Below are 21,484 nucleotides of genomic sequence, written 5' to 3'. Positions count from 1 at the left end.
AAAAAAAATGTTTTATTAATTACTATGATTGATCAAATTAATGTTATTCGCATTTTTTATATTTGTCTTCAAATAAACATAATTCTAAGATAATATTGTAACGATTGATTAAATCATATAATATCGAGTGACATTACAAAAAGTAATACATAATAATACTATAGCAAATAAGCTTGATGTACATAGCAATATATTTTGCAATCGAGTTTGTGGGTCTATCATTATTAAATTGAGAGGATAGCCATGACCAACTTTAGTAATTAATAAACAAAAAAACTGGAATTTGGAATTTTTGGAAGAAATGGTTCTAAAACTTGATGAAAGAACATTGTTGTTAGAATTTAGATCATTTGAAAGTTTTCTCTCAGTGGACCTGACCTTCCTAGACTCTGCCGAATCAGTGCCCATTTTAGTAGTGATTGCACTGCAGGAGGTGTCCATCAGTTGAATAGATCCTTGCCCAGCAATCAAACCAATGCTAATTTAACGTGCAGGTACAGATTCTGGCTTGGGATCACTTTATGTCCCTGTCGAACATGACACAGAAAAGGCAGTGAAAAACCAGCACGCATACTCACTCATCTTGTTTGTCTGCAACTTAATGGGATTACTTATTGGGAGAAAACTGTAAAGCCAGGTGACACATTGTGGAGGGAGATCGTATATTAATCCTCGGTTTAGAAGGATGCTGAAGTCATTATGCATGTGGAAAAAGATTAAAATGCATATATTCATTAGTCTTGGGAGTGTTAAACAGAACTTGCCAATATTGCTGAGAATCCATTTTTCACAGTTCCCCTTACTTCCTACAAATGTTTCTGATTCCTATCATAACCAGGCAGCATTTGTGATGCTTTAAAGAAGACGGCTTATATAGTGTCGTACAGAAGGAACATACTAATTAGCATCACAGAAGAAAATGCATATCTGTACTGCAATTTAGTGGTATACTCAGAAAAATGTATGACAAAGGGGAAAAAAAAAGAATCTGTGATTTTTTCACATTATAACAGCAAGACTGGACAGTGAAGGAATGTTTTGACAGTTTTTTAAACCGAGGAGGGCAAATTTATTGGGTATACATGCTCTCAGAAAAAAAAAAGTATAAAAGTGGTGACTGGGGTGGTACCTTTTCAAAAGGCACGCCTTTGTACCTAAAGTGTCCGTATTGGTACCATAAAGGTATATATCTACCTAAAGTGTACATATATTTTTACACTTTTGAAAATGTACCACCCCAGTAAAATCTTTTGTACCTTTTTTTCTGAGAGTGCAGGTACTTTTGCCTCTTGTATTGATCTTTGGCCCCACCTGTTACCATGAATACACATGATCTTGTCTTTTCAGATGTCAGACCAAACAAACATGGTGCTCTCTGTCAAGACAAGGCCAAGCTTTTGTTATACTATCTAGTGAAAGGAAAACAGGGATGCTTGACAAAAATCTATCAGTAATTTCCTGGCCAGTTAAAATAACACCCTACCCCGGGGGACACAGACCTGTGTACTTACACTCTGAAAGCTTCTCCAATGAAAATCAATGAGCAATTCATAAGCTGAAAAGTAATCGGGATGCCAGGCGGTGTTACTTTAAACTGTGAAAAAAGTGAAAGTGACGTGACATTCAGCCAAGTATGGTGACCCATACTCAGAAATCGTGCTCTGCATTTAACCCATCCAAAGTGCACCCACACAGCAGTGAACACACACACACCGTGAACACAAACCTGGAGCAGTGCATGGATATATACTTTGGATGCAGGCAAAACAAGTTCCTAGAAACTGTATGGAGATTTATAGTTCACTATAGAGTTGCAGATAAGAATTGAAGAATACTATTTAACTGAAGTTAGACAAGCTATAAGTATTGGCTATAAATAATAATAAAAATGTATATCAAATTAGGGTTAATATGCCATACTGTGTATAGTGTTTTGTTTTCCTGTTTACAGTTGATTCAAGGATATAAATAATTAGTACAGTTCAGAAGCCATGACTGATTCACTTTTTATATATATATTCTTATAGTTTTCAATATTGATTTTGATATTTAGATTTTTCTTTTGCATTCTATTTTTTTATTATTTTAATATATTTTACATTTAAAATGTATTTTTATATTATAATGTTCACTTTATATTAATTATTATTTTTTATTATTGAAATATATTTGTACAAGTAGTACAATACATGCAAAAACAAGCACAAAACAAATGTATATATAAAACTTTATTTAACATATCAGTATTTTGTTTATTATTTAATTTATTATTATACCTATATATATATATATATATATATATATATATATATATATATATATATATATATATATTATTGCTTTGACAATCTCAAATCATCATCTTTTTCAAATGCTACCTCTTTCTTGCTTTCTGTTTTTCTTTTTCTCTCTTGCTCTCTCATTCTCTCTCTTTCTTTTGTGGTGTTTGGCAGTTTTTGTGTGGAATAATAGGGACGATGCTTTCATATTGATCGTTAACCTGATGTAATCACTCAGAAGATGAAGATAATAAGCTCAGAAGAGAACTAGAGAGGAGCATGACTGATGCATGGTAAAATGTTCCTTCACTGGGATTAATGTCCCCCGTATTGATTATCACATCCCACTTACCACGGCGATTAGTTAAATATTTAATTCAATTCCGTTAAAAAGTGAAATCATTGATTCAGTCTATCTATGCCATGTATTTATTACGATATAAATGTCCGTTCTCCCCAGTTTGCATAGTGTGTTTTATATAAAGATGTTAATCCAGGATTGATGGTGGCAATATATTTCTATGAAATATAGATTTGTAATAGAATACTGAATGTAGAGGATTGTGGGTAACCAGAGCAAAAGGACAAGGTGAGGGAGTAGTATTAGATTCGTACGGCTGGGTGATGCAGTAAGAACAGTATCACTAACAGTATCTTACTGAATCTAAACTTTTGAACTGTATTGTGTATGTGTGTCTATGTATTGATAGAAAATTCCATATATCATTCAGCCACTAGTAAACTACTTGCCTGCCATTTCCAGATTTTTCCACACCAGAAAATACAAGTTAGCTGCATGTCTATTGTTATCTGATGTAATCAGGGCATTCAGTAACACAATCTCATACTTCTCTGCCCACTCGTGAGTATATTTCAGTGTCACTCACGCTTTCTGGGATCACGGAGGACCACCATCAATCACTGTCATTCACCTTCTCTCACTCTCTGTTCTCTGCAAACACTACTCATGCCTGACAGAGAAGCGCTGCATGTTTCGCTCACGTCCAAACCATATTGATATGTGTCATTTAAGACTCTGGTCAATGACGAATCTTTATCACTCCCATTGCTCCCACTGCCCGCTGACAGCTTCCCATTCGGAGATTATGAAAAACACCAAACATACTTAATGGAAACTGCCTTCAGCTTCTGTAAACGGTGATAGAGTCAGTCCCGAGATGTGGTGGAGAAGTGCAGGTTGGGATATGATACCTGCTGTTTGGAGCACGTCCAGAACATCCATATGGATTGAGACAAATGTGGGTTTCCATACTTTGAAGCTGGTGGTGTAGTCATATTGTGAGGGTAATGATGTAAAAGGTGTGAGAGCCCCACAAATGTTATCAAGATTTTTAACACATCATTATTTAGAAGTAATATGCTATTTTCTATCTTGTTGGAACACTCTGTTTGAATAGGCGTGGTTAATTCTAGATGTTCTTACAGATGCAGTCTGGAACTTCATTAAAAGTAAAGTTCATCCACTGATCACTATTTCCTAATGTTGGAATCAAAAGGATGGCAGTGCAAAGACAACTTGGCATTGCACAGCATCTTGTTGTCTTTGGTGCATCTTTATCGTTTAGTTTCTGCGTAGACCTGCGTTTGCCTTTTGTTATTTACACTAGATGCACGAATCATTGGGCGGGGCTTAACAGGCAGTGATGTAGAAGTAGGCGCTGATCTTCTTCTGTGGAGGCTGTGTTTAGCCACACTTAAGTGGCACATTCCACAACCTGCCGTTTGGCAGATTGACTTCAATATAAGCCGTTTTTAGACTAGCGAGGAAGTTTTAAGTTCTGAAACTTACAGGATGTTTTTATATTTTAAAAATTTTGATTCCTCAGTTCATTACCCTTAGAATAGTCTTTCTTTTTTCTTTCAGTTCTACTCTTCATCATGTATCGTGTGATTGTATGTGACACACTGTTTGATTGATAATTTGGTTTTTGATGACTAGAGGGACTTCAGACTTTATAATTTTAATTTGATTAAACAATGACCCCCTCATATGGGATCAGGCTAACGATGCAGGAAAGCCAGTTTAATCCCTGTAAGAATGAATCGGAGCATCACAGGAACGGTAATGAGAGCTTGCAGAGAGAGCCCTAATATCCGCTGCATGGAGCTCCGTCTCCTTGTCAGGAGTTGTGGGTTTCTATCTGTTACCACACATACATGGGTGAGCTAGAATTTGGAATATTCTCTTTCTTATTCACTGTAAAAAAAAATGCAACTGCACTTTTTCCAGTTTATGAAACCTTTTGATTCTCTAATACAAAAAAAATTCAATTTTTCTTGAAACTACGTAAAAACCAGTCAGACCAAAAAATTACCCCAAATGTTGCCCCAACTAGTCAAACACAGTTGTCTGAACAAATAATTTCATACTGTTGAAATGTTACGCCTTTTTGAGTTCATGCATTGCAGCATGAATAAATTATGCAGACTGTTATAGGATTATTGTTTTTGTGTTTGATGACTTAATTTAAATTTGTTGTGGTTGTTTTATCATTATTGTTAGTTATTTGTTGTACTGTGATGTAAAGACTCATCTTTTTAACATTTGATGGTTGTCACCAGTCTTGTTTTAGTCTTGTAAGTTGTTTTTACATGCAAAGACAATGTTGTCTACTTATTTGACTAAGTTGCCCATTAACGTGTGTCATTTGTAAACAAACATAAATTTGATAATGTGATGACTTTTTACACATTTTTTTCCCATCCAGGCAACAGAAAGAAATAAGATTTTTCTATTAGCAAAATAAGACAATCAGCACTGTGTGAACAAACAAATTGATATTGACTAAACAAACTACTTTGCAGAACTAAAAAAAAAAACATTTTTGAGAGAACTCAGAAGTCTTACTGCATCAAGTTGCCTTATTACTTTGTTTTCTCAACTATTTATTTTTTTACAGTGTTCACTGCAATTAATATACAGTAATGACCCTCAACATTGCACATTTTGGATGTCACTAATTTGACACACAGTTTGGTTTATAGAATATAGAAATGTGAATTGTAGAAGAACTGTAACACTACTAAAGTAGTGTTTAATATATATATATATATATATATATATATATATATATATATATATATATATATATATATATATATATATTTATATATATATATATATATATATATATATATATATATATATATATATATATATATATATATATATATATTAAACACACCTTCTCATTCAAAGAGTTTTCTTTATTTTCATGACTATGAAAACTGTAGAGTCACACTGAAGGCATCAAGGGCTATTTGACCAAGAAGGAGAGTGATGGGGTGCTGCGCCAGATGACCTGGCCTCCGCAGTCACCTGACCTGAACCCAGTTGAGATGGTTTAGGGGTGAGCTGGACCGCAGACAGAAGGCAAAAGGGCCAACAAGTGCTAAGCATCTCTCGGGGAAGTCCTTCAAGACTGTTGGAAAACCATTTCAGGCGACTACCTCTTGAAGCTCATCAAGAGAATGCCAAGAGTGTGCAAAGCAGTAATCAAAGCAAAAGGTGGCTACTTTGAAGAACCTAGAATATGACATATTTTCAGTTGTTTCACTCTTTTTTGTTATGTATATAATTCCATATATAATTCCACATGTGTTAATTCATAGTTTTGATGCCTTCAGTGTGAATCTACAATTTTCATAGTCATGAAAATAAAGAAAACTCTTTGAATGAGAAGGTGTGTCCAAACCTTTGGTCTGTACTATATATATATATATATATATATATATATATATATATATATATATATATATATATATATATATATACATACATATTAGGGCTGTAGCTATCAAATATTTTAGTAATCGAGTATTCTACCAAAAATTCCATCGATTAATCGAGTAATCGGATAAAATGTGTTTTTGCTTAATTGCAATATTAATTATGCAGGAGAAAATAAGACTCCTGGGTCTCTTAAAATGAACAACTAAGTTTCTTTTTTTTAGAAAACAAATATTTTTAGGCTACTTTTTAAATGCATAGAATGCAATGTATACTGTACATCAAAAATAAAAATGTAATTATTACCCATTGTTTCTCTGTCTGTACTTGTACTGTGAACAATGACAATAAAATTGACAGATGAATTAAGTGCATTTAAGTGCCATTCAGTTGGGGTTTTAAATAAAGCATTGTCTGAGATGCACATTAAACATTAAACACACAAAGCATTAGTTTAATTTATCTTTTAATTATTGAAAATTAAGCAAACTTAACTTGTTGGTAAACAAAGGGGATTTACTATTAAAAATAAAACATGGAAAAAATGTGTGATTGGTATTGGTATACCGATACCAATACCGATACTTTTTAATAATTAAGGTGGATGCGTCTTCAACCTAAATCTAAATGAATTTTCATGACTTTTCGTTTGTTTTTGTGATTTGCATTTTGGGTTATTAATCAGTACTACAAAAGCTTTTGTTCAGAAACAACTTTTGGTTACTTCTGATTTATTTAAATAAACAAAGTTACAAAATGATTACTTCACAAATATAAAAAATGTAAAAACAAATTATCTTTTCAAGTAGCATGTTAACAAAAAATGTTTCTCCTCTTTAGTGCACTTCTTTTCAGGATTTTTTTCTTAAACAAAGTCACAAAGTTTTACTTCACAATAAATATAAAAAATGTAAAACAAATTCTCCTTGTAATATGATATAATGAGAACAAAATAACGTTTCTCCTCTTTACAAAATTCCTGAAGCCGACATCTTCCACTATGGAAAGAGGCTGCAGGTCCTTCACAATCATTTCTGATAGGCGCTTTGTAATATCCACTGCTCTTGGAGAATCAGCTATTGATAAAATAATAAATAATAAAAATAATGAAGTCTGGTGCACATCTACGTGTAGTTTAAATATAGAAACTAGTATCCCTTTCACAGCTAACACAAAAAGGGTAATTATATTCAAATATCAAATATGACCTACATTCAGTGTTGGGAAGGTTACTTTGGAAATGTAATAGGTTACAGATTACAAGTTACCCTGTTTAAAATGTAATAGTAGTGTAACTTTTTCAATTACTTTATTAAAGTAATGTAACTAATTACTTTTGAGTACTTTTTGATTACTTTTCTAAATTTGTGAAAATTAAAGAATAATAAATAAAAGCATATACATCAACTTAAATACAGTTATCTAATAAGCATGTGACTGGGACTGGGAAAAAAATCAGACTGGAAAATTCAAACTCATACAAACAAATTCATGGACAAAACTATTTTTTGTATGGACCTGACATAAAAAAAGGTTTAAATCTTTAATTTGGGGACATGCAAAATAATTTAAAGTTCTCTCCTGAACTGCACCTTCACTTTTCCATTTTTCTCTTCAGTCTCTTTATTTTGCCCTGTTATCCATCTCTCTCGTGACTTTAATACTCAAGATTGAACAAAACTATACTTTACAATACAATACTCTACAATACTACAATATCTTTATAGAAAAATCCTAATACTGTACACGAGTCATGTTTTTTTCCTTACAAAAAAATTACCATGCTTTTATTAGCCTATATAAAAGTTAAATAACCTTTTTTTTTTTTTTTTGCAAATGGAGTTGTATTTATTTTTAAATAAATACATTTGTAAAATAATTTTACGTTTTTGGTTATCACAGTTAAACAATAGTAACCATTTTCTCTGGATTTATAGTTAAATATTAAAATGTTAATTTTCGTAAGGGTTGTGTTGTTGTCTGTCGTAGCTCCTCCTAAACCTATAAAAAAATAGGAATTTCTTTTCAGCTAAATTACTACTGTAACATTACAACAGATAACAATGATTTCCTTGATTTTGAGTGATGACTGATGAGCAACGTGCTGCTGCTTGATTAAATAAATAAAAAAACAGACAAAAAAGCATCTTTACAAACAAATCTTGACTAACACTTCATGACTTATTAGAGATTTAATTATCAAATGACGGATTCGCAAATGTTCGCTTTAGTACATTCGGCAGGCAATTATACAATAATGATATTAAATAGTGGGGCAAAATCGGCTGCCAGGCCACCGGGAATTGTCCCGGTTCTCCCGGTGTCCATTCCGCGCCTGATTTCCACAGACACGCAGAATGTGCAAGTCATATATTACATTTTTGGGGCTTTATATTCACAGACACTAGTGGATGTCATGTTTTGATTCAAGTGTACTGACCTACTTTTGATTTAGTCATCCAAAATGTGGCATATTCCGTCCGCGTTTCGCATTTCGTTTTTATGACTGGATTCTACGAACCAGACTGTGTTTCCACATCCCGGAAATTATTAGGGCGGTATGTCTCAGAATAGTCAGTGCAATCTGGGAAAGAAATCAGTTAAATCTGCATGTGGATGTGTGTAAATATTCAAATGTAATCCCCTTTGTAATCATAAAAAATTTCATAAGTAAATGTAATTTAATTACTCGTTTTTTCTTAGTAACTGTAACTAATTACAGTTACAATAATTTTGTAATTAAATTACGTAACGCCGTTACATGTAACTAGTTACTCCCCAACACTGCCTACATTATATTCAGTGTATTTGTTTCAGTTCCAGTAAATGTATTCATTTAAATAACACGCTTCAATGGAATTAATGTATTACTTCTAGGTCTTAGCATAATTCTTAAGTTGACTAAAGTAACAAATGACCAGTTATTAATTATTATTAACTAATGTTGAAGATGACTCAAATATGTCTTTCATCACTCTTATCTACCTGGATATTCTCTGCCAAACTGAAATGCCTCTGGCAGTGACTTCTGCCTCTGAGTCGCGGGTCTGTCGGGGCCAGGGGGTGGGGTAGGGGGATTTTTCTCCTCCTCTCTCCGTTTCTGCAGCTCTGCATTTACTGGTCCGTGATTTTTCATATGTTTGTACAAATTAGTTGTATTGCCACTGTATTTTAAAGACTTTCTAAAAATGGTACAAGTCGCTGTTGTCTCATTTTCGGCCTTAAAATACAGCCATACAACGCTCTTCTTTCTCTCTGCTGCCATTCTCCGCCTCTCCCCCAATTTCCACCAGATGCGTAACGGCTCCGCTGCGTGACAGCTCCGTGTTCCGTCGTCCGTCAATACCCACCAGGTCCGTATTTGTTGCGTAACGGCTGCGGTCTAGAGTTGTGACGTTCGCGAACGAACCGATTCTTTTGAACGGCTCATAAACATGAACGATGGGAGCCGAGTCGCGGCTGGAGGGGAGCCGTTCTTTCTGTCGTTCTTTTATCCTATGCGTGTTTCACACAGATGCACACAAATGAGCTCCTCCGCGAGACAGAACAGTTATAGGGGGAGGGGCGCACCCAGCGCAGGCCAACCCTTTATAGCGTGATGATATTAGTTATGAGTTGTGCACGCATCCTTCACGTCCTTCACATCCTGCGTGCCTCTGTCATTGGGTAGGAGCGTTGAAAAAAAAGCTGTTTTGCACAGACATTCATTGCAGCCCACTTTGTTATTGTTCATTGACTTGAAGGGGCTGATGTTTGCAAAGTTTACAGTAGTAATTGTATGTAGTATGTAGACATTTCCATTTTATTTATTCTAACTTTAAATATTTTTTGTTTTCTATCAAAATGTTCTTGTGTGATAACAATGTTCTTGTGTGGAAGTGTTTGTAGTAAAAGCTGTTTTGCACATAAATTCATTGCAGCTGGCTTTCTTTTTGATGTTTATTCGCGAGTAGGTATTGTATGAATAACATAAGTCAACGTAGCTTTACACACACACACTTTGTACTAAAGGTAAATCCAAAATAGTGATGTCACTGTCTAAGCAGAGGGATTTGTGCAACCCTATGGAATATAGTCCACACATGACAAATGAGGTAATAATCAATATTTCAGAATAATTCAAACTCAGATATTGGTGTGTGATATCTGAGTTTTAATTATTTGACTACAAATCTCACCTCATCATTCTTCCCAGTGATTATTTCCAGGATAAACTGAGATGGCTCCAAGCTGGCTTCTTAAAACTGACTAAATATTTAAAAGAGCCAAAAGAGCCGTTCTTTTGAACGGCTCTTTGAAAGGAACGGATCGCGAAGATCCGGATCCCCTCAAAGAGCCATAAATCCCATCACTACTGCGGTCATGACTGACAGCTGACGTCACGATGCCCCATGTAATCTCGCGAATTCTGGTGTGATCGCGCGATATGTAGTTTCTATAAACAGAACTACCAAACCAGGAACAGTTTTCCATCCGAAGGAGTATAGGATAGAACTCTTTTCTTTTCTCTTTTCATTTCTTCATCCATCGTGTCAACGGGGTTAAAACTTCAACAAGCCTGTCTCCGCCCATTATGACGTTTTCAATGTGTAGTGTAGGGAAATATGAGTGCGGTGTATTTTATTTCGAAAATTAAACGGATCTTTTATTTTGTTTCTGGCTGTTCTGTTTTGTCACTCGACTTCCTGTCTTGCGTACTCTGCCCTGTAGTGCTGCGGAGCGCTCCGGCATCCGGCAAAAATAGAAGCTCTGCGTTACGCATCTGGTGGAAATTGGGGGTCTGACTGACTGCTGTTAGAAATGCGCGGCTGAGCGGAGCGCGCGCCTGACTGCTGGTGGTAGTGCTAGTGGTGAGTCACGTGACGGTACAACACAGGAGAGGGGGAGGAGAGCAGTGTCGAGCACGAGCAGCAGTCTTGAGAGCTTGCTCTGCTCTGTGACAGCAGCATCATTTTGACAAGCACGGCCAGGTCGCAAAACGAGAGAAACTGAAACTTAAGTATCGATATTTTCACGTTGGTATCGATCAATACCGATACCAACGTTGGTATCGATATTATCGATATTAGTATCGATCTGCCCACCTCTACTGTCAGGGCAGTTCTGGAGATGTTGTTCATGTGTTCACATCCTTATTTAGTGAGACCGAAGACGCTGAAATCACCGGAGCGTCACGCGCGCTTCAGTGTGTGTTATAAAGGAAGACGCGCTCCTGCTCCATTCATTAACAGAGACACGCAGAACATGCAGGATTCATATTTAAATAGAATGTTCCAGCTTAATATTTACAGATATTAGTCCATATCGTGATTTGATGTAAGTACAATGACCTATTTTTGATTAATTCATTCAAAATTTGGCAAATTCCGTGCGTCAAACTGTAAAATCCGTTTTTATGACTGGATTTCGCGATTCCCTCCGCTCTGCATCGATGAAATCATAGGGCCATAGTTGTGGTATACCAGCTCTATCTTGCAATGGACACACCACGACGTTCTCTTTACGTTTGCTCGCGCCCTCAAATCAAAACACTGCTGACTCCTTGCAGTATGAGATTTCGGACGCATCGCTTGTGTCTCCTTCCGCTTTGTGGGTGACGTAAACGCGTTGTGTCACATTAAAAAAAATAATTGCGAAAGAACCTGACGTGAGATTTAAAATAAATTAAAATTTTTACATAGACACTTCGTGTTTGTTGTTCTGAAGCTCAGTTTCTGCTGCTGTTAAATGGACTTGCATCTTCAAATACTTTTATATGAAATTGATGTAAACACAGTCAGTTATGTTTTCAGAGCAGGAAAAGACAATTGATATCGAAATAGATCTGTGCGTTAATGCAGCCTGTTAAAGCGGCCACTTTCTATGATCTCATCAGTAATAATCAAACGCAATAATGCTGAGGAAAAAAAGAAAAATCCTCAGCTATTGTCTTTAGACTATCGGACACTTGAACACTTATTTTAAATAAGTAATTGTTTAAAAAATAAAGTTAATTTTGAACCAAATAAATATGATCTAAAATTTATATGAAAATGTAGCCATGTGCAATAATATTGAAGACTGAGAATGTGACGCATCGTGAAATTGTGTTGATAATGATAATCGTAATTGAATTGAATTGTGAAACCAGTGAAGATTCACACTCCTGTTTTTAGTATGGCAGTACTGACATACAGAGATTCCAACTATAAACAAAAAGCATTTAAACTGCAATTTTGTTTAAGATGTAAAGTTGTAAATATTTATTTGCACAGCAGAATAATTAATTGGGGGAAAAATGTAGATCAAGAATAATTTTGGAATTGGATCGTGACTCCGGAATTGGATTGGATCATGAAGTGCCTGAAGATTCCAACCCCTAATAGATGTACAGGATGTATGACAACATTGTGATGCATCGTTAATCGTAATCGAATCCAATCGTGGGCCTATGAATCATAATCAAATCGATTTTTATTTTATTTTAGTATTATTGTTAATTTTGTGTTTTATATTTGAATACTATTTAATATTATTATTATTTTACTACCTTTTTTAAATGCCTTATTTTATCTCATTTGTACCTTATTTTCTTTATGTGCTGTATATTAAACTATTTATTATCATTGTAATCATCAGTGTCTTTATATGTTAATCTGTTAATTTTTTTTTATTAATTTATTTTAAAAATATTTATTTGAAGTAAATGTAAATACTATCTCGTCCTCTTCCATATGCACTGATATACTATCTTGCATTTTCACCTGGAGCAATATGGCCCAAATTTAATTTAGTCATATGCATGTGGATACAATCGTCTTCTCTGAAAGCATTAGACGCTCAGGTTAGGACCTCAATGGCTGGATCTTAAACTGCTGCCCACTGTGATATGTCACATTGCATGACCCCAGCAGCTTGAAACTGTAGAGCACACTGTCTGAGCCGTATCCCCTAGCTTAACCTTTCATTGCCACTGTATAATGAATCTGAATGGGTCTGTCAGTCTACATCCAGGCCTACCGTTAAAGCCTGGCTCTGTCAGGTCATTTTGTCTTAAGGCAAAGTGCTCTGCAACATTACAGGTGTACCCAGCTGCCCTCTACACTTCACTTGGACTCGCTGGATTTAACTTTGCTTTTGCTGACTTACTTTGCTTTGAAATCTAAATCTAACCAGTCCCAAAATAGCCAGTTTGCAGCAAGTGTATTTCTCAATTGTCATTAAATCTGGATTATGTTGTCTTTCACTTCCTCCAGGTTCCTTCTTAATAGAAAAGTGTTTCCAGGGAGAGCATTAGTATGCATGTGCTAACTCATCTACAATGCATAGCTGACATTTACACATCAGGTCTTGAGAGCTCCCTGAACATACGCTAATGCAATCTTCTGATTATTTATGTATGTATAAATTCTGCTTGTGTTGTGCACTCTACTGTATGCGAATGAACAATGTATGAAAGGAAGAATGAATAAAACCTTTTTAGAGTGATGATTCATATGATAAAGGCTTAATTATACTCTCCATCTTAACTAGGAAGCTAACCACTGTTTGTCACCTACATTGTGGCGACACTTTTCATGAAGTCATGAGATGTGTGTGTGTATATTCCCATTTGTTTATCAGTGTGTGCATTTCCCTGAACCACCGTTCAATGCTCCAGTGGATTTATTCAGTGGCATCCCTTCGTTTTGGTGGGTGCGGGTATGGAAGTGCATGCATAATGCATGTTGGCTAGGCGAATGTGCTTTAGAGTACGTTATTTGGGCATTTTTTAAGTACCCAGGCTTGATGCATCAACATCGCCTGCGTTTTTCCTTTTCTTTCCCAGCTAACTGTCACCTTGACCTTTCTAAAGGTTAATTAGAAATTTTATTCAAGTTTGCAAGCTATGAAAATAGTTAAGGTCTCACTAACTGTGAATTAGCTCTCATAAAAAGAGCATAGCTTTGTCTGCTGGAAAAAATAGCTTAAACTAGTTTGATAGGCTGATCTGTTTTGATTTCTGATTTGGTTTTAGAGAGATCTCTGGAGGTTTTCAGCTGGTCTGGTAGAGAAACCCTCTAAAGACTTGCTTGGCCATGTTGGGAAACCATAAAACTAGCTTAACATCAGTTTAATTAATTTAATTTGGTGGTTCAGGTTGTCTACCCTTGCTAAATTGGTTAAAGTCTTTTTTAGTCTTTTTTGATGATTTTAGAAGGTATTTGGACAGCGAGCTGAACACCATATTTGATAGGTAGAAAGACCAAGTAAAACCAGCAATACCCCCTCTTTTTAATTCTTCTAGATGGTTTTATAAAGTTTTTCTGAAGAAAAGCTTGGTAATGCTGGGAGACCAGTGAAATCAGTTTAAGCAGGCTAGCTTGTCTACCCTGGCCAAATTGGTTAAGTTGGTCTATTTTGATGATTTTAAAAGGGTTTTGGACACTTGTGAGCTGGTCAAACTGGGTGACCACCTAAACCTGATAAACACTAGCTTGGCCATATAAGGGAAGCCAGAAAACAAGATTAATGCCAGCTTGGATAGGTGGGAAGTCTAGTTAAAAAAGAAAAGAAAAATGTCACCATAGTTGAATTTTTGTACCTGGGAAACCAGCCTTATATGGTTAGCTGGTCTCTCAACCCTCATGGCTAAAACCAGTCAGACTGATCTATTTATATGGTTTTAAACTTAAAGTTATCATTTTTTGCAGTTAAACTAGCTTAGCTGGTTAGGCTTGTGTTTTTTTTTGGTGCAGAGAGGCTCTGTTTGCAGTTTGTTTTACTATCCTAGCTGGATTATTTTGTAAATTGCATTATATTGTTAGCATTTAGCATTGTTTTTCCCCTGCCATCTGTGACCCATCAGAACAGGCCTGTTACGGCTCATTTTTGGGTTGTAACCCACTAGTTTAGAGCCGCTAATCAAGAGTATCATAAGACGTGGGCTATAAATTAAGCATGTTGTGCGAGTTCTTTCTCCATTATGAACTGTTCATGATACTGCTTAGTAAGAGTGGAAACATGCTCTCTTCTCATTAGACATGTTAATTTAGGTTTAAAGGGTGGAGAAACTATTTAGGCTCTCCTTTGATCATTATTCATCAAAGCTTCGAAATGCTCGAGCAGGTTGCGCTTGTCCTTGTGTGGAACGTGCCGACAAAATTGTTTCAATATTCACAGTAAAAATGTCCCCCTCGTTTGTTTAAATGAACAACAATGCTGTTTCCCAGAGCTTACAGTTCAGCCCATTTCAAATGCATGGGATTCAGCTCATATGCCTCTATCTCCTGCCCTATCTTTCAAATGAGAAAGGTTATCTCACTCGCACCAACTGATGAATGAATAAGGTTTAAATCGTCATGCTCCTCTAAGCTGCAGGCCAGGTGAGACATGTCCTGCGGGCTTAATATTTCCTACTCTTGAAGGGGAGAGGCTCCCACTGAGATCAGATCTGGAACCTTCCACAGCGCTGCAGGATCCTGCCGGCTGGAAGCCTTTTAAGCAAGGAGTAACGTAAAATGGAACAAAGGCGATTACACCCTGTTCTTTGCTCTCAGTAACTATGGTAGATAAAAGTGTAAAAGCAGTTATCATACAATTTCCCCAAATTGGGTACTGCAATTACCCCAAATTGGGTACTGCAGAGGAAAATTAGCCTTTTGTGTGACAAAAAGTGCAATTATGAAATATTATTCTAACAGTTAATCTTATATATTAAAAGTAGAAAATTACATTTGACTAATTTGATATCTTTTTGCGAGCATTTGAGCAGGCTACACTGCAGAAATTTCAGTATGGCCTTGTATGATTGTTTTTTTTTTTAAGATCTATCTAGTTTTAACTAGAAGTTAGTTCTAAATTTTATTATTATTATTATTAGCTTTTCATTTGATTTTATTTTATTTAAAACATGCATCTACCTCATAGTTAATTAATCTCCCGGTTTTATTTATGTATTAAAAATGCATTCCATCTCCTAGTTCATGTCTCTCATTGTTTTTTCTTTTTATGTTTCTTTGTTTGTTTATTTATTTTAAATATCCATTCTATCTCCAAATATATCTATCCCTTTTTATTATTTAATATATTTTATTATTTTTATTTTGCATTTTATAATTTGCCTCGGGGGCCCCAATAAATGTTGAAATTATTTAAATTATTATATTAGCACATTCTTAAATAAAAAAGATATAAAAATTATAAAATGTTCATTATTTTAGTAAAGGTAAAATAATCACAAATAAATAACATGACTTTCTAAAATAAAATGTAATATTTTAAAATAAATGCACACCATTAAACTGACAGCATATGAGTTTAATTATTACAACAAGTACTAGAGGTACATATCAACTTAAAAGAGGGCTTTTAAATAATATGTTGGACAAAAGGGGCTCCTTTGGCCAAAACACTGAAATCCCCATATCTTCTTGACTTTGTAATATCCTCTTTGTTTTATTTGCTACTTGAGCATTTGTCCATCAGGTATACTGGATAGATGCAGTAATGCCTTCAGCTTGGTCCTCAACACCAGTGAAGAAGAAGATATAAGCAGAGAAGAGGATAGTTTAAAGCACTGGAAACAGCACCCCTGACCCAACTTTTCCAGGAAGTCTAAGACCCTTTAAACTCTCAGTGGAGCCTTCATGATCGCAGGGAAATATGTCAGAGTTGACATTTAGACATTTGGAGGAGTTTGATGTAGATGATGTCTGTTTTTGGTGCAGGAGTGGAGGTGGCTGTGCTCAAAGGTTGTTTGAAGGAGCGTGAAATGAGATACTGAGAAGGATAGAGGTGGTTGATGTTCCCAGTGATATAGCTGCACTGGGAGTAGGTGTTGGAGTCATTGGCATGGAAATGGTTCTGAAAGGAAGCCCTTCATTAGGCAAGTGACGCAGTAGTGGGTGGAGGTGTTATCTTATGCCAGCTTTATGTGGGCTTGACCTCACACCCTTCCGTCTGTCCGGTTAAATGTATGCACTAATAATCCCGTGTGTTACTGAGCATCAAGAAGATCCTTTAAGAAACCCTTGAATTCATTTTAAATCACTTCGGATGAAAGCATCTGCCAATTGAAATTGTAAATATGACAGTGCAGGCAATCATATTTGTATCGACTGTGACACTGCAATACTTTAATGCAAAAACGCATTATTTTAGAGACTTTTACATACATTTCTATAGTTTTACATGCGTGGCTCTAGAAACAGCAGTGTTAATTGTTCAATTTCCAGGAAGTACTAGTAAAATCTAAACCTTGAATGCATTTTACGCCACTTCGGATGAAAGCATCTGCCAAATGAAATTGTAAATGAGATAAATAATGAAGGCAGTAATCATATACAAGAGAAGTCCACGTTTGCGTCTTTTTTTAAAAACTGTTCCTGTAACAAAAATTGGAAGATGTTGGGATTATATTTAGATTTTTCTGGTTTAAACTGTCTTCAGATAAACTCATGATTAAAGTAAAGACTTAGGTAAAAGCTATTATATGTGCTGGTTCTGACATTTTTCTTTAGTAGACAGGTTGATTCTTTAATACAATGTTAAGGTTTAAGATTAGTCTTACAATTTTTTTTTTAAATGTTGCAGTTCCTAAGTTACAAACTAATGTACCCATTTTGAATTGCCTAGGTCTTTTATTTGAACATTTTGATGTATTTTTTGGCGAGTATTTATTTTAGACTGCACCGAAATATTATATTATATCACATCTAGTGGCTTAGTTTTTGCCTTAATCCAGAAGCTCATGTTTTGTTTGACTTCATTTGCGGGGACTGTGATCGCCCTAGGCACCAGTGGTGAATTTGGCACGATGAATAGCTGGACAGACGTGGCCAGGAAAGGGCTGCAGTCCAGAAAGCATTCGTACACAAAGCCCTGGGTATAGAACCCACTCTGGCTGCAAAATGGAAGCATGCCAGCAGCTCTCCAGGCCTTGGTTGACTGATGGGTGCTGGAGAAGTTGATGTTTTGTAGGATAATGTTGTCCTTCACCTAGTTTTCTCCTGGTTTTCTAAATGGACCTTCTTGGCATTGTGTGCATTTGTGTGTGTCCTCAGTAAGAACTCTATATTGTGTTGTGGCAGGAAACTTGAAGGAGTGGTGTTTAACTGCAGCTGCAATATCCGTTGGATCCAGCTGTGGCAGCAGCGAGGTGAAGCCGGACTCCATAACCAGCACCTGTTCTGCAACAACGGTGTCTTCAAGATCCCTCTACAGCGCATGAACATCTCTCACTGTGGTATGGGACATTCAATGGACAAAAACAGACATTTTTTTTAAATATCATTTTCATGTTCTACAAAAGAAAATCATAAAGTTATACAGGTTTGGATTGACATGAATTTGAGCAAATAATGACAATTGTCCTCCAAATTCTTCAACAGCATTCGAGGCGATTCTTCTGTTGTTTTTCATACCATGACTGCTTGTCTATTCCCCACCAAGATTTGCCGGAGATCAGTGTAAGTCACAGTAACCTGACAGTGATGGAAGGTGACAGGGTGACAATCACCTGTAATGGGTCAGGAGTGCCGGTACCAGAAGTGGATTGGACTGTTGGTGGACTGCACTCCATTAACACTCACCAAGTAAGGCAGACTTTGGCATGTAGCCTTTTGACTAGCAATCAACATGGGTTTTATGTACTTCTTAAGGACCTTAAGCAGCAAACTGTTCTTTTTTTCGGCTGTATAGACAGTACTGCCTTTTTAAATGGACTATACGTCTATCCCTAACAGTCTGGTTTTATGTTTAAAATTAAATATGCAGTTTACCCAATCTTAGATCCATTAAATCACTCACTCGAGCCTTACAGTGGCTAGTATACTCCATAAACCAATTGTTGGATCTGTGTATGCTTGGTTGTGTTTCCAAAAGCTATTGTGTCCTCCTCTCTTCTAGTCCAATCAATATCCACCGAATGTCCACTCCATCAACTTAACTCTGGTCAACATCAGCCGAGACGATAACAACTTCATGCTGACCTGCATTGCAGAGAATATAGTTGGGATGACTAATGCCTCAATACAGCTGTCAGTGCAGTGTAAGTGCTCCTTTTCTTGTTCTCTGTCTCTCGAATGCCTTTACATTGAGCCTCAATGCCTCTAATGTGCCAATTCTACCTTACAGCCTCTGTCTAGCTCACAGAACTGGCTTTGTCTGCCTCTTTAGCTTATTACTATCACTTTCACTACTGTGCTAATTTGTATTGCCTTTTATTTAAAGAAGTAGGCATTTAGGGAGGCGAGATCACTGGAAAGGATTTTTTTTTTGAAGTGAGTACAATTGATCAAAATGGCTCTGAGAAATGCAGAATCATTGCGACAAAAAGGTAGAGGTGAAGTGTGTAATTTTTATTATTAAAATACTTTTTATTTTTCTAGCTTAGCATGTAGGCACCTAAAAGTAAGCCATTGTGTCATTTGGTTTTGCTCAAAAGTGTAAACACTGGTTTTATGGTGCTTTCAAAACATATCTGTTTGTTTTTCTGACCTACCCAGCTTAGCAACTGGTTCAGCCAATGGTGTGAGTTTGGGGCAGGGCTGCCTGATGGACTGACCAGTGGCAGAGAGAAAGCGAGAGAGAGGGTGTTCTGGAAACCTGTTCGACAACAGATTGTTTTAACACACTTTTATGGCAATTAACTTTTTTACATTTTAGTGAAATTGTAGGTTATTTCCTCATGAATTCATCTTATTTATAAATTTTTGTAATGACGCTTAGGTTTAGGGATGGCCCTTCATGCTTATACCAACACCCACCCCCCCACCCCCCCACCCCGACCACCTCAAAATTGTATGTTTCCGTACAAATCACGTAAATATTTAGTTTTTTTTCATGTAATCGGGTTGTACTGTTTTGTAGTTCTGTTTAGTGATGTTAGTGGCACAGAAATTACGCACTATGTGTTAAATGTGGTTTTGTATATTAGCTGTGTTTAATTAATCGTAGTATTTAATGTAGCCAATTATGGTACAAATGGCTGCTTTGTTGAATTAAATAAATAAAAAATTGAATAAATAATGAAAAAAAAAAAATCTAAGTGAGGCTAATTAAATTTGTTATCAAATAATGCTGAATTTCTTCATCAGAAATAGCCCTACTCCTACAAAAAAAAAAAATCTCAGGTTCTACACAACCCAGCATGTTGTAGGAAATTCATTTGTGTAGTTTATTGATCTATGATTGTGAGGGCTGTTCTTCATCTGGACTTTTCACACGAAAAAAGGCTGTAAATGAAATATTAAAGAGATTTATCAATGTTATCAAGTTTTAGTGTGGAGCAGGCAACGTGATTGCTTTGTGGCAGAGTAAGGTGGTGCATTTTCTGTGTTTGTGCATTGGGAAGGGTATGCAGGGGTCTTAGGAATCAGAAACTTAAAAATGTTCAGTTTTTGTTCACTTAAAATGTGTTTTGTGCCTTATACCACAATTGAAAAAAAAATCAATGCAAATTGCATTTTTAGCAGAAAGAAAAAAAAGGACGTTTATTTTCCCCATATAGGGGCAGGCATACAAAAAAATAATATCCCAAATGAAAAAGAAAATGAAAGAAACAACAACCCTGAGGCAATAAGCTACTCATGAAAATTAGCAAAAAGAAACTATGCCTCTAATCAAACATATAAATAGTACCCCTGAGAATCAAACCAAACAAATCCAAAAAAAGTGAAAAGCGTGAGCGACTCTGAATATCGTGTGTAATCAGTCCAATGAAAGAGCGTGACGTCACAGGCGGGGTGACGTAAGCAACCAGGAAGTTATAAAAGCACGTGCCGCGCAGCTGGCGTCAGCTTCGAGTACCAGCAAGCGCCGACAGGGGTGCCGGGGGTATGGCTCCGAGACGCAGCATCTCGTTGCCTCAAAGAACTGGGGTTACATACGTAACCTAGAGACGTTCCTCTTCAGGAACTCGAGCTGCGTTGAACAACGCTTTGGGGAACGAGTACCAACGCCGCCAGACTACCAAACCCCTGCCTAGTGTGTATCCGAAGAGCACAGCTTAGGACGAGAGGACAGAAGCGCCTGGAGTGACTGGCATGTCTAGGCCATAGAATTTAACAAACGTAGAAGACGTGGACCACCCCGCAGCGTTGCTGATGTCCAGCATGGATACACCTGCTAGGAAGGCCTTGGAGGCCGCCATACCCAGAGTAGAGTGTGCCTTGGCTCCCAACAGTGGGGGACGACCAGAGGACTCATAGGTGGCATTGATAGCCACTATAGTCGAACTGGACACATACAATTTAGCTTCGCTTGGTCGGGCTCCCGAAAGGGAGGAGGACAGAAGGCCTGCAGCACTACAGGTCATGGTGTAACAGAGGGAACCTTAGGAACATATCTAGCTCAAGGGTATATGAACGCTTTGGTCATGCCAGGTGCAAACTCAAGATAAGTGGGGGCCACAGAGAGGGCCTGAAGTTCTCCTACTCTCCGCAGAGAGGTGATAGCCAACAGAAAGGAGGTTTTAAGTGTAATATGTCTGTCT

General features: G+C 36.5%; 1 protein-coding gene across 3 annotated transcripts in view; it reads left to right on the top strand.

Annotated features, from left to right (window-relative positions):
• The window catches only part of LOC132133462 (NT-3 growth factor receptor-like), a 246,746-nt gene that overhangs the window by 108,359 nt on the left and 116,903 nt on the right, over positions 1-21,484 (top strand). For all 3 annotated transcript variants that reach the window (XM_059546308.1, XM_059546307.1, XM_059546306.1), the window contains exons 5-7: positions 18,081-18,235; positions 18,442-18,584; positions 18,898-19,039. In XM_059546308.1, coding sequence (XP_059402291.1) covers positions 18,081-18,235; positions 18,442-18,584; positions 18,898-19,039 — 440 coding nt within the window. The remainder of the gene's footprint in view (positions 1-18,080; positions 18,236-18,441; positions 18,585-18,897; positions 19,040-21,484) is intronic.

Source organism: Carassius carassius, chromosome 50, assembly GCF_963082965.1.
Source record: "Carassius carassius chromosome 50, fCarCar2.1, whole genome shotgun sequence".
Classification (NCBI taxonomy): domain Eukaryota; kingdom Metazoa; phylum Chordata; class Actinopteri; order Cypriniformes; family Cyprinidae; genus Carassius; species Carassius carassius.
This window is presented reverse-complemented; position numbering and strand designations above follow the sequence as displayed.